Genomic DNA, 12,814 nt, shown 5'->3' with positions numbered 1-12,814 from the left:
CCCCACTATCGTCAGGCCGTCTTTTGCTTACATTCCGTCTGAGTTCCTGGGCCCTATCTTCCCCTTCATCATTTCCTTCCATTTTCCTCAGTAATCCCTCCCCTTCTCCATTTTCTTCGCCTTCCCACTACACCACGAGCTTTCCCCTTTCCTATTAATACAACACAGGTACTTCCTTGTCGTTGTGATCCTTGAAATTTGAAGATATCACCGGAGTCCAGACTTTGCTGTCACTCCGACATATTTGTATGTAGAGGTGGGCGGTCCGATTCGGAAGTTCGAATTATCCTACTTAATCAGATTAGCATTTTCGAATCGGATAATCGAATCGGACTGGCGACAATTTAAGGCGATTAGCGATTAATCCAGGTCGACGTCGTCTTTATCTATTTATTTATTTTTTTGCAATAACAGTTCCTTAATATTTTTTTTTCTATATTTTTCTCAAGTAAATATTTTTAGTTTTATTCTGTTGTATTTACACTTTCGTAATTTTTATATACTTTAATTGAATCATATACTTTAATTAAATTATATACTTTAATTAATTATATACTTTAATTAAAATGATATATAGCAAACATTATTGGGGCCAGAACTGTTCCTTGTGGAACTCCACTAATCACTTCATCCCAATTAGAGTGTGTGTTTCTTATCACTACTCTCATTTTTCTTTTATGCAAGAAGTCTTTCATCCACTTCAGCAGTTTGCCCTGCATTCCTCCTGCACTTTCTAATTTCTTTAGCAATTTTTTGTGTGGCACCTTATCCAAAGCTTTTTCCAGGTCTAGAAATGCACAATCAGACCATCCATCTCTTTCTTGTATTACATCTATTAGCCTTGAAAAGAAACACATTAACTTTGTGACGCATGATCGTCCTTGTCTAAATCCAAATTGCCTTGGATTTAGTATTTTTTTTTTCAAATGCCTTACCCATCTAATTTTGACCATTCTTTCACAAATTTCAGCTATCGTACTTGTAAGAGAGACTGGTCTATAGTTAGTAGGGTCTTCCTTGTTTCCCCCTTTATATATTGGTACTATATTTGCTCTTTTCCAATCTTTTGGAACTTTTCCTTCTTTCAATGAACTGCTTATTAGACTACGTATTTTGTCTGTTAGTTCATTCCTGCATTCTCTCAAAATCCAGTTTGCCATTTCATCTGGTCCATGCGATTTTCTGACATCGAGATTACTCAAGTGATTCATTATCTCTTTCCTTGTTCTATCTCTTTCATAGGGGGACTTTCTCCTACCACTCAACATCTCTAAGTTGTATGTTCTCCCTCGTAAACACCGATTTAAAATGCTTGTTCATAATTTCTGCCATTTGTATTTCCTCTGTGTATTCAACTCCTCCTTGTCTTAGTTTCTCTAATTCTTGTTTGTTTTTTAGTTTGTCGTTTACAAATCTATAAAATAGTTTGGTTGATCTTTACATTTTTCTATGACATCTCTTTCATATTTTCTCTGCTTTAACTTTTTCCTTTTTTTCCTTTATTCTTGTAGTCCTATTTAGATTATACTTCTCTTCCATCCCTAATATAATTATACATTTCTTTTTATCCACTAAGTCTCTTACTATATTCTCCTTCTCCCTCATCATTTTAATAACTGTGTCCTTAGTTTGTTCTTTCATCTGTTGTTTTACTATATCTCTAAATTCAATTTTGTTGTTCTCTTGTACTTTCCTCCAACCACTTATCTCTTTTGCTATGGACTCTTTATTCTCTTTATTATTATTCTTTAATTACTCATTCTCATTTTTTACTTCTTTTAACTGCCTTTTTAATTCTATTTCTTTATTTAGGTTTTGTTTCTCCTTTAGTTTTTCCAATTTATCAACTCTTTGTGTAATCCATGTAAGTTTACTGAACCTAACCTCCCACTGTTTGCTCATTTTCTCTAGTTTTTCCTCTAGACTTGCTTATCAGGAGAGGTCATCTCCCCCCTCATTAAATCCATGGAAATAATTATCTTCACCTTCCATTACGCAGCTCTTATCTATATTTCTAATTTCTACATTTTGACTAAGCTCTTCTACTTCACCTCTATCGTCTGCGCACCTCTTGTTGACATTCCTTCTGACTTCCGGGGCCTGTTCGTCCCCTTCCACATTTCCTTCTATCTTCCTCACTAATCCCTACCCTTCTCCTTTATCTTCAACTTCTCACTACACCACGAGTTTTCCCCTTCCCTACTTATACAACGCAGATACTCCCTTGTCATTGAAATCCTCAATATTTTAATTTTTTCCTGAAGTTTCCAAACTTCGCTGTCACTTCGACTGTCGTGTGTGTGTGATTACCTAGTTGTATTTTATGGAAGGGGAACTATGCTCATGGTGTCCCACTTTTGTATCTCGCAGTGTCTAGTTTGCTCTTAAATTCATGAATGGTTTTTGCAAATACTATCTTTTTGTCCAGTTTGTTCCAAGTGTCTACCATTCTATGTGGAAAACTGTTCTTCAGATCTCTTCTATAACTATGTTTTTTGAGTTTCTTTTCATGTCCTCTTGTGTTTCTCCTTTCCCAACTTAACAAGTCCTCTCTATCGAGTATTTCCGTGCCTTTCATGATTCTACAGATGGTCAGTAGGTTGCCTCTCTCTCTTCTTTGCTACAAAGTTGGGAACTCCAATTTAGCCAGTCTCTCCTCATATGACAAATTTGAAAATGCAGGAGCCATTTTTGTGGCTTCTCTCTGGATTCTTTCAATTCTATTTATATTCTTTTTGGTACTGGGTGACCACAATGTTGCTGCATATTCCAGTCTAGGCCTTATCAGTGTGACAAATATTTCTTTAATCATTTCTTCATCCAAATATGTAAATGCCACTTTTATTTATCTTAGGAAGTTATAGGATTCTCCGACAATTTTGTTTATCAGAGGAGGGGTCATTTGAGATAATTAATCCCAGATCTTTGTGTGTGTGCATGTGTGTATAATATGATGATAATAATAAACAATTTATTAAGATTACAGCAATACAAAGTTGCACTGACAATATGCATTTTGTTTAAATCTAAGAACTAGTCTAAAATAGGTGCATAAAGTGGACAGGGTTGTTGTTGGTGGTAATCTTTCCCTTTTGATACTCACTGTTTCAATGACTGGATATTCTGGACCCTAACAGTGATGATAATTTCGGAGGTCAGCCGTTGGTGCACACTCGATGACAGAGTGCGGGATTGTATTATGATGTAGGTGGTAGCCGTGAGATATGACTTTACTAAGTCTAAATCCTGTAACGGGAGCCTGTAGTGATTCACCTATGAATATCTATTTGATAATGTATGTACAGTATATATAAAGCCACCTGGTGGGTTCTGTTACTATGTTCATATTCCTGCCAAAATGGATTAATGTTTCCTGTGTATTCTAAACATGGGATGCAATGTAGCCAGTCTCTTGTCAGCCATGAGCGAGAGAGCAGCTTCACTTCTTAGTGTCTTCTCTTTCTTTTTCATCACTCATTTCTTTTTTCACCCATATACTTTTATAGTTTTCACTATTTGGCAACTTTCCTGCTTTTACTAATACTTCTGCTACCATTTGTGATCTTAATTTGATTTATCTATATATTTTCCAAGCACACTAATAACTGAAGTGGGTGTATGAATCAAATGACACCAAATCTGAAATATTTTCTGCTCATTTGGCTACATAAGTACAGTAATCAGTTCAAAGGAAAGGCTATTTTTAGATAAAAGAAGGAACAAGAAAATATTGGTAATCATGGTACACATATATTTTACACAGTATGTACAAGCTTGGCAAGTCTAGGAGCATCTTGGAATGTTGATTGTTGTGTTGTTTGCTTAGTAATGCCTCACTGACCTGCTCTGCTTGCCTTTCCTATATTTCTATCAATGCACCACCTGGGTAGGACTACTATTTGTGTGGTGATTGGCAGGTTCATTTCTTGGTGAGCAAGACATGTCAGCCATTAAATGATCTGGGATCTGGATGCAGGGGGTCCAAGAGAGAGTACATTCTGGCATCAACAGTAATACGGAGTGGACCCAAAGAGCACTCCCTATGGAATGAGCTAAAGATAAATTTAAAATGAAATGACTAGGTAACAAACTCAACTTCTATATCTGCCAAACTTTTCACCAAATTTGTTAAAATTTAACATAAATTAGTATACTTCCAAGGGCAACTTTTAAGTTTCTGTCATACCACAGGTATTACTGTATTAGTATGATTATACAATTAATCAACGTGAAGAAGCAACTACCTTTGGCATAATTTTTCAGACATAAAAGGAAATTAATTACCCGTATGTGACAGAATGTGATGAAAATTGCACCTTTTGTGCCAAGATAAAATCAATGAAAAGGTTAGTTTGGCATTTTGCTTTAAGTATGGTATCTACATGTGAAAATATATTTGCAAGAAACAAAGATCTCACCACTTTGTCATTTGAAGGACTACTGTCAACTGGACTAGTTTATAAGTATATCAGTAGTGATACATAAATTACATTCCACATACAATCAATGTTTCACTGACAAATATCATGTTAGAATCTCTTCCTATTTACAGTCTGGGAATAAATATTTTCAATGGTGGAGGTAGAATTACACCACAATATTTGTACATACATATACCAGAGGCTTTTTTTCCCTTACAAGAGAGGTAGCCAAAAAACAAAGGCATAAAAACCACTCCCATCCATTCCTTTAAAAGGCATACTCAATTATGAATTCATCTGCTTCCCTACCACCACTAATAGCCATGGAAAAGAAAAAGTTATATGGAATCAATAAAACAGAAGACAGTGGTCACATATTCCATAATCTGAATATTCAATACAAAATCACCAATCTTAGGTAAAAATGTTATCATGAATATGATAATGAAAAGGTAGTCTTACAAACTCTATTATCATATGGTAACCCTGGGCATACATTTTGTACCCTTTTTTTGTCTTTCAACAGATGCAACCACTACACAGACAACAAAGAGCACCTTAAACTACATTGCCCTACATTTACCTCTTCCATTCAGCAACACAAAATCTTTCCAATGAGTGACTTATGGGTTGAATTAGTGGCTGTGGCCAGTTTCCTTGGGCAGTAGGTTTCTTGCAAGAGAGAATGGAGCCCATTAACTGACCGATTTAAAAATGTCAGTTGTTACCTGCTCTGCAAGGTGGCAAGGGATACAACCTTTGTTGGAGCTTAGGGATTTAAGAATATACAACCTTACTAACATCATACAATGACTTGTGTTTTCAAACTGTAAACTGCATACCTCTGGCCTTTCCCTTAACCTGAGGTCTAACCCTGAACTAAATAGAATTAACAGAGATTTATCAAAAAGTCTATATTGTGTCTAAGGTTCACTGAGTTTATACTGCTTGTATATTGTAGTGATAGTTTCTTTGTTTTGTCCAGATATTGTACCTGCATGAGATTTAAGCACATTGGGTCTATGTGTGCATTTTGTCTTTATGTTTGTGATGTGTTGTTTGAATGAGATGGATATATTTTATGTTATGCTGAGAATCTTGTGTGTGTGCTACGAGGGAGTTATTAATAAAGAGGAATAGTTTGCATTTGTGTTTTCCTGCCCAGTTGGTGAGAAAGGTGGCTGTGGATCTGGTTAGGGCTAATTTGAGCCTTTTTTTAATTAACCATATGTTGAGTGTGTCAAGGTATGGCTGTAGTATTTCTGTGTCTCTGTCTACGTCATGGTATGTGTATATAATTGTTATGTCATTTCCATAAGAAGAGATTTGTATTTCTGGGGTGTTGGTATATTGTTCACATATAGATTAAAGAGCGTGGGGGATAGGACAGAGCCCTAAGATACTCCATTCCTAAAGTTTCTAGTATTTATCTAGTTGTATTTACCTAGTTGTATTATACAGGAAGGGGAGCTATGCTTGTAGTGACCTGTCTTTGTATCTTGCAATATCTAGTTTGTTCTTAAATTCTTGTATGGTGTTTGCACACACTATTGTTTCATCCAATTTGTTCCAGACATCCACCACTCTGTGTGGATTTTTTTTTTTTTTCAGATCTCTTCTATAACTATCCTTTTTGAGTTTCTTTTCATGTCCCCTTTTCTTTTATCCCACTTTAATAAGTCTTCTCTGTAAAGGACTTCCATGTTTTTCATGATTCTGTAAATGGCCAATAGATCTCCTCTTTCTCTTCTTTGTTCCAGGGTTGGTAGTTCCAGTTTAGACAATCTTTGTTTGTATGTCAATTTTGAAAGTGTTGGGGCCATCTTTGTCATTCTTTTTTGTACTGAGTGTCCATAGTGTTGCAGCATACAGGAATGCCTCACTATTTGACTGAGTTGTGTTCACAGCTGACTGGTTGCAATGCGAAAATTTGTATATCGAGGTGGGTTTTACATGTAAATAGGGGGGTTGTCTTCATGAACCCTGTCAACCCCCTCCTCAGTTTTTGCCTCCTGGGGCTTTCACATACACCCAACACTTGTTTTACCTACTTTATAGCACATATTTTTATGTATATATAAGTATTCAGAATGTAGAAGGTGCCACAAATTAATAATGAATGGTTTTAGACTAACAGGAACTTTGACTAATAAATAAACAAACAATGTGCACTTGGAAAAAACAGAAAATTTCAGTCATCCTCCAACATCACCTCCACATCATCCACCTTTTTATCATCCATGTCTTATAAGAAACTTGTGACTCCGAGAGCTTGGTCTACACAGCCTCCACAGGCTCGACAGGCTCCTCCACCACAACCCTTCGTGGCAGCTTGCCTGGCCATGGTGTGAAGAAGGAGGTGATCTTTGATTGCTGTGACTGTTTTTTCTTTTCTTTCATCAGATTTTCATACACAGCCACAGCCACCTTCACAGCCTATTATGCCTGAAAGCTGTGATCAGTATCACTGTTGATGTCCATGATTGCGTCACACAGTGCACACCAGTGTGCCCTTTGAATCTGGCAAACCAGGTATTGCTTGGCTTGAAGGTGGTGGTGGTGATGGTGGCTGTGGTTGTGGTGGTGTGCATGGTGGCAGGTGAAGGTGGCGCTGATGGTATCACCATGGATGTGGATGGCTGCAGCTCGTCTGCTTCAGCCAAACTCTCCCAAGGTGACATTGCCTTGTCACAAATAAGAGCCTGGCTAAGAGGCTGACGGCGCTGAGTCCTGTCCTCAATCCACGCACACAGCATGGTCTCCATCTTTTCCATGCAGCTGTCTCTCGTCCTGATGACTTTGAGCCTGTCACCAAACACAGTAGTCTTGCTTAATGCCTCATACTTCTCCCTCTTGCTCCATACAGTGCTGATGGTTGATGAAGTCAACTTCAGCTCCTTAGTCAAGGAGGCCCTGGCACCCTGCTGCATTCGGTGGATGATCTTCATCTTGGCTTAGAGATCCAGAGCCTTCTGTGCCTTCTTAGGTGCTGAAAGTGGCTTGGGTACCATGGCAGCTGCACATGTGGAGAGGTGGGTTGAGCGGAGCAGAGCAGGAGCAGCACATCTTGTTGCTGTGCAAGGGGAGTGCAAGTGGGCAGACAGAGCAGTCTGCCCACTGTTGGGTGTTATTATTAGCACTGTTACCACTCATTGCTGATCTGAAGGGTGGGTAATCAGTCTGTTACTAGCAGTGGAGTGGAGGCATCAAAATGGGTGGATGCTGCCTTTTAAGCCACTTTGTCAGTTCATTCACTAATAGGGATGCCAACATGAGATAGCACCCAGCAGAATGATACAGTTTTGAAGCAGGTGAGATTTGGATGATCCATGAATAGATTCTGTGGACCAATGGCTGGTGAGACTTGAGGATGGAAACTGCTAGTCAGATGTTTAATAAATCTGATGTAATCACATAGGATGATTCAAAGGCTGCTGTGGATAATAAGTAGGGCAGTAAACATGGCAAAGAGTACAGTGATGAAGGCTGAGATGATGTGGAGGGTAGGGACCTAGATCTTGTTTTGGTTGGGAACAGTGCTGTATAAACTACTCCATAGTTTGAGTGGGAGCAATCAGAGTATAGGATGACAGCTGTGGCATGGGTACTTAGTTGGCATTTTCTATTTTGTTAAACTGGCTGCAGTGAGGTGAGGTAGGTGAGCACCAAAGTACATAGCCAGGGGGCTTGAATCATTGTGAAAAGGAATTTGTTAGCAATTTCCAGTACAGATAGCAGGTCTACCATTCTTTTGCCATATGGATGATGTTATGTACGTATTCAACAAATTCTTGATGGATTGTAGAGGTTTTAATCGTGTAGGAACTGGGTTGATACAGGTACCCTTGATGTGATAGAGAAGTTTTAGTGATGTCTGAGTAAGGTAGAAGTCAAGTATGGGAGGGGGTTCTGTCTATTTTATACTACAAGCTTTTTAGTGGAGTACTGCAAAAGACACCTCTGTTGAGGTGTAGGCCAAAGCAATGTATAGGTTCATCGTAACTTCTACTTTAGATACTACTCAACATTAAAACAATACTAACATAAATTCAATCTCACCCCAATCTCTTCTTGTTCTACATATTCATATCACAAAGACAACAAAGAATGTATCACTGCCCTAACAACATTATGTCTTCACTATAAGATCTTTGAGTCTGGTAAGCTCTTGCATTCTCTCAATCACTTCACTACCCAAGAGGAGCCATGGCAACAAATAAAATAGCCTGGTAGCAAACTGAGTACAGGGAAAAATAATATCTAGTACTATTACTAAGAACAATATTAATAATAACTGTTGCCATGAGTTTTACTGAGTGGAAAACCAGGAGCCCCACAGCAGCTGGCAATGGTCCTCCCAGGTCCTCTTACAGATCTCTCTGGGAAGAAACTTTGGACTATTTTCTGTGTTGTATTGGTGTGAGATTTTTTCTATGTTACTGGCTGAAAGTATTGGAGGGGGAGCTGTCACCAATTGTCAGCTTTCCATGATTAAAAAGGTGTAATAAATACAGATGAAATTGACACAGAGAGATCTTGGGCCCAGTCTGGAGACAGCATCAGTTCCTAAGACCTCCTGAAGGGATAATCAAGAGAGGCATAACCCTTTGTTAATAAGGGGATGCCAAGGAGATAAATAAAAGAGCTTTTCAATAAACAGAATGAAAGAAAAGTTCAACCCAGCATGGAAAGGTTTAAGATACACTGTGAGGTAAAAAAGTTAAATCATATATAATAAGTGCTCTAACAGCACAACATTCTGCAAGGTTTTTATGCTTCTGTTCACTGATTATATGTCCTACCAAGTAATATTTATTTATCATATATAGTATGTTAGTATTAAGCTTTACAAGTGCTAAAGGTGTAACAAAATTTTATCAATCTATTGTGTACACCTAAGTCATGGTAATGTTTATGGGTATACATTCTTACAATATCATGGTATCATGATCTGACAATAAGGAAAAAAAATCATAATCATATCCTGATATCAATCCATGAACTAGTGATAACCTTGCCCACAACATAGAGAAGGGATTCACAGCTTTTATAGCATTTCCTTGGAAAAAGAATACTGGTTTATATAAATACATACATACATGTATATAGCAAAGGGCCTTTTCCCCTTATAAGAAGGATGGCTGAGTTAAAGGATACACTTACTTTACATCCACACCACACCCATCCAAAAATTCATTCATCATCCTTCCTATCTTAGCACCTCCACAAGTCAAAAGCAGAGTAGCAAGGCACAGCATTTCCCCCAGCAAGGTCCACAGCTGGAGCTGGTTTACTCTCACCACTTTATTATATGGTGGCCCCCACCCCCACCTCATTAACTTGAGATATTTACAAAGAAGACATGAAGAACATCCCTTCATGCCAGATAATTTCCTCATCTATAAATTCCTCTCAAGAGAAGCAAGAAGCACTTATGTTTATATTCATGACATCTTCCAGCTCTATGACATTACAAGCACAGAATAGGCCTGGCTACAGAATCAAACTACCATTAACACAATATTTCTTCTTCAGGTGATTGATGGGCCAATCCAGTGGCTGTTGCCTGTTACTTGGGAGCTGTGGGTTTTTTGCAGGAGAGCTTTGGGGCGATAGATTGACTAACCGATTGCTTTGCATTCATCCTCAGATACCTACTTCTCATAACACTTCATTCTCTCCAGACTTCCCTTAATTCTGTAAGTTCATCTCTACCTCCTCATATACACACAGCTCAATGGTGCAGTGGTAGCATTCGTAACTACTGCTCTAGCAGAACGAGTTTGAATCCTGCCCAGGGCAGAAATAATATCAGTATGTGCTGCAAGCCGTTACTCCAACTCTAGTGGGTGGGAAGTTGTGTGTATTAATCTAGTTGTATCTTGTGGGAGGAGAGATATGCTTCTAATGACACTCTGTTGTATCTTTCCACATTCAGTTTATTCTTAAAGTCATGTATAGTATGTGTGTGTGTGTGTATAGTCACAGCATTACCCATAGATTAGTCATATATGGGCTCTGCTCTCATCAGGGAGGGTAAAACCTGTCGACTTTGAGTCCACTACATGAATCACATACATCTATTGTTACACATGACTTCAAATACTACAAGCTTTCCACTTCCTCTCCACTTTAAAATTACCTCCAACCCACCACCACAATCACCCCTTGTACATCTCATAACTTTATTTTTGCCTATTTACTTTCAGCTTTTTCTTCTCACACACCCTCTCAAAGTCTGTCACCAATTACTTCAGTCTATCCTCCAACTCAGCCACACTTGCTGTGTCATCCATAAACAATAACTGGCTCACCTACCACATACATAGGGAAAACTTTACAACTAAGGGCTGCACTTTCTATGTTGGCAAGACATGTTATTAACATGCAATTGTGCTGCTTCTGAAAAGGTGACTAGAAACCTTAGATCATCACTACAACATAATTTTCACTTTATCATGGATTTCAAGGAATTTCTTACTTTGGTTGCTTATCTAACCTTTCTTGAAGTTCTGGGAAGAGCTGTTTGAGAAGTACTTCAAGGATTGTCTGAAAGGTTAAATATAATCCATAAATCCTAAGTTCCTCATTATTATAGAAAATATTGTTCTCATAAGTCCCCCATTGTACATGGAGGGAAAAAAAAAAAAAAAAAAAAAAAAAAATATATATATATATATATATATATATATACACACTACTAGGTGCCTTATATGGTATACTGACTTAAATAGGTTCTATACAGTTAATACTTTTAGGATTTTTATGACACCCCTACAAATCAGATTCATACACTCTCCAGTGCTTTTAGTTTTTCCTCGTATGTTTTATCTGCCAGGCAGGGGACTAGTTTGGTTGCTGTGCTTTGCATTCTCTCAATTTTAGTTATATCCTTCACTCTGTGTGGGGACCATACCACTGATGCATTAAAGTCTTGGATGGATCAGGGTTTCAATGAGTTTTTGCATAATTTCTTTATCCATATAGTGAAAAGCCACTTTAATCTTCTGCAGCAGACTGTACATCTCTCCCACAATCCTGCTGATATATCTGTCAGGTGAAAGGTTGTCTTTCATCAACACTCCCAAATCTTCCTCCTCTTTTGCTTTAGTAGGTTCTCTTCCCATGGAATAGTTTAAGGATGGTCTTTTGCTGCTATTGTCCATTTCCAGTATATACATACATGCATACATATACAAAAGGCTTTTTCCCCCTTACAAGGGTGGTAACCAAAAACCAAAGGCATAAAATCCACTCCCACCCATTCCATCCCCACATACTCCACTTCCATCCACCCCCTCCCTCCCTCTTATCTTGGTTCCTCCTGGATGATGGGTCATCCCTGCATCTTGCCCACTGCCCTGAGTCAAAAACGGTGTAACAATTCACAGCACATCCACAGCAAGGCTGCTTCATTAAATCGGCGACCCCCACTCTCCGTCCCCTCATGCAGAAATGGAGAAAACGGGGAGAAATCCCTTCAGTCTGTGTCAGTTTATTTTTCACACATACTCCCTCACCCCCCATCCCCAACCCATTCCCATTCATGTATCACAGCATCATCCATACACAACCACTCTCCACTCACCCCCATCTTCTGTTTTCTCCCATCCTTTCTCAACAGACATTCCCCTCTTTCCCAATGCCTCCTTCACCTCATCCATCCATCTCATCCTTGGTCGCCCCTTCACATTCACTCCTTCTACTTCTGCCTTCCACACATCTTTTACTAATCTTTCTTCAGTCATTCTTTCCATGTGTCCAAACCATTCCAATACTCTTTCATCAACCCTATCTCCCAACTCATTTTCCACCCCTGTTCTCCTCACCTCCTCATTTCTCACTCTATCCAGCCTAGTAACCCCTGTCATACTTCTCAGGCACCTCATCTCAAACACATTCAAACTCCTTCCCTCTTCCTCTCTTATGTTCCATGTTTCTGCCTCATACAGTGCTGTCAGCACAATCACTACTTCATACAATCTCCTCTTAGTATCCATTTCCAAATGTCTATTTATCATTATACTTTTTAATCCACCAAGGCATTTATTGCTTCTCTCAATCTACATTCTACCTCCACTCCTCCCTTTCCCATTATATTCACCCCAAGTATCTAAAACTATCCACTTTCTCCCCTTGTACATCTCATCACCTTACTTTTACCCTTATTTATCTTCAACTTCTTTTGTACACCTTCCCAAACTGTCATTGACTTCCTCAATCCCTCCTCTGATCCTGCTATAAGGGCATAGTAGTCAGCAAACAACTGACTTATCTCCCACTTTTCTCCATTTTCTTTAACCATCTCCAATCCCTGACCCATTACCCTTGCAGTTACGTCTCAAACCACCCCATCAATGTACAAATTTCCAGTACTTTGCATTTTTTGGTAT

The 12,814-nt window shown here is 38.6% G+C and overlaps 1 protein-coding gene across 5 annotated transcripts in view; it reads right to left on the bottom strand.

Moving 5' to 3' along the window:
* Nucleotides 1–3,734: 3,734 nt before the first annotated feature.
* The window catches only part of LOC143033033 (sorting nexin-25-like), a 100,722-nt gene continuing 91,642 nt past the window's right edge, over nucleotides 3,735–12,814 (bottom strand). For all 5 annotated transcript variants that reach the window (XM_076198251.1, XM_076198254.1, XM_076198234.1 and 2 more), the window contains one exon: nucleotides 3,735–10,970. In XM_076198251.1, the coding sequence (XP_076054366.1) occupies nucleotides 10,899–10,970 (72 nt within the window). In that variant the 3' untranslated portion in view covers nucleotides 3,735–10,898. The remainder of the gene's footprint in view (nucleotides 10,971–12,814) is intronic.

Source organism: Oratosquilla oratoria, chromosome 1 (assembly GCF_046742065.1).
Source record: "Oratosquilla oratoria isolate Oo_2021 chromosome 1, ASM4674206v1, whole genome shotgun sequence".
NCBI classification, from domain to species: domain Eukaryota; kingdom Metazoa; phylum Arthropoda; class Malacostraca; order Stomatopoda; family Squillidae; genus Oratosquilla; species Oratosquilla oratoria.
The sequence above is the reverse complement of the archived record's forward strand: the minus strand, read 5'-3'. Positions and strand labels throughout refer to the sequence as shown.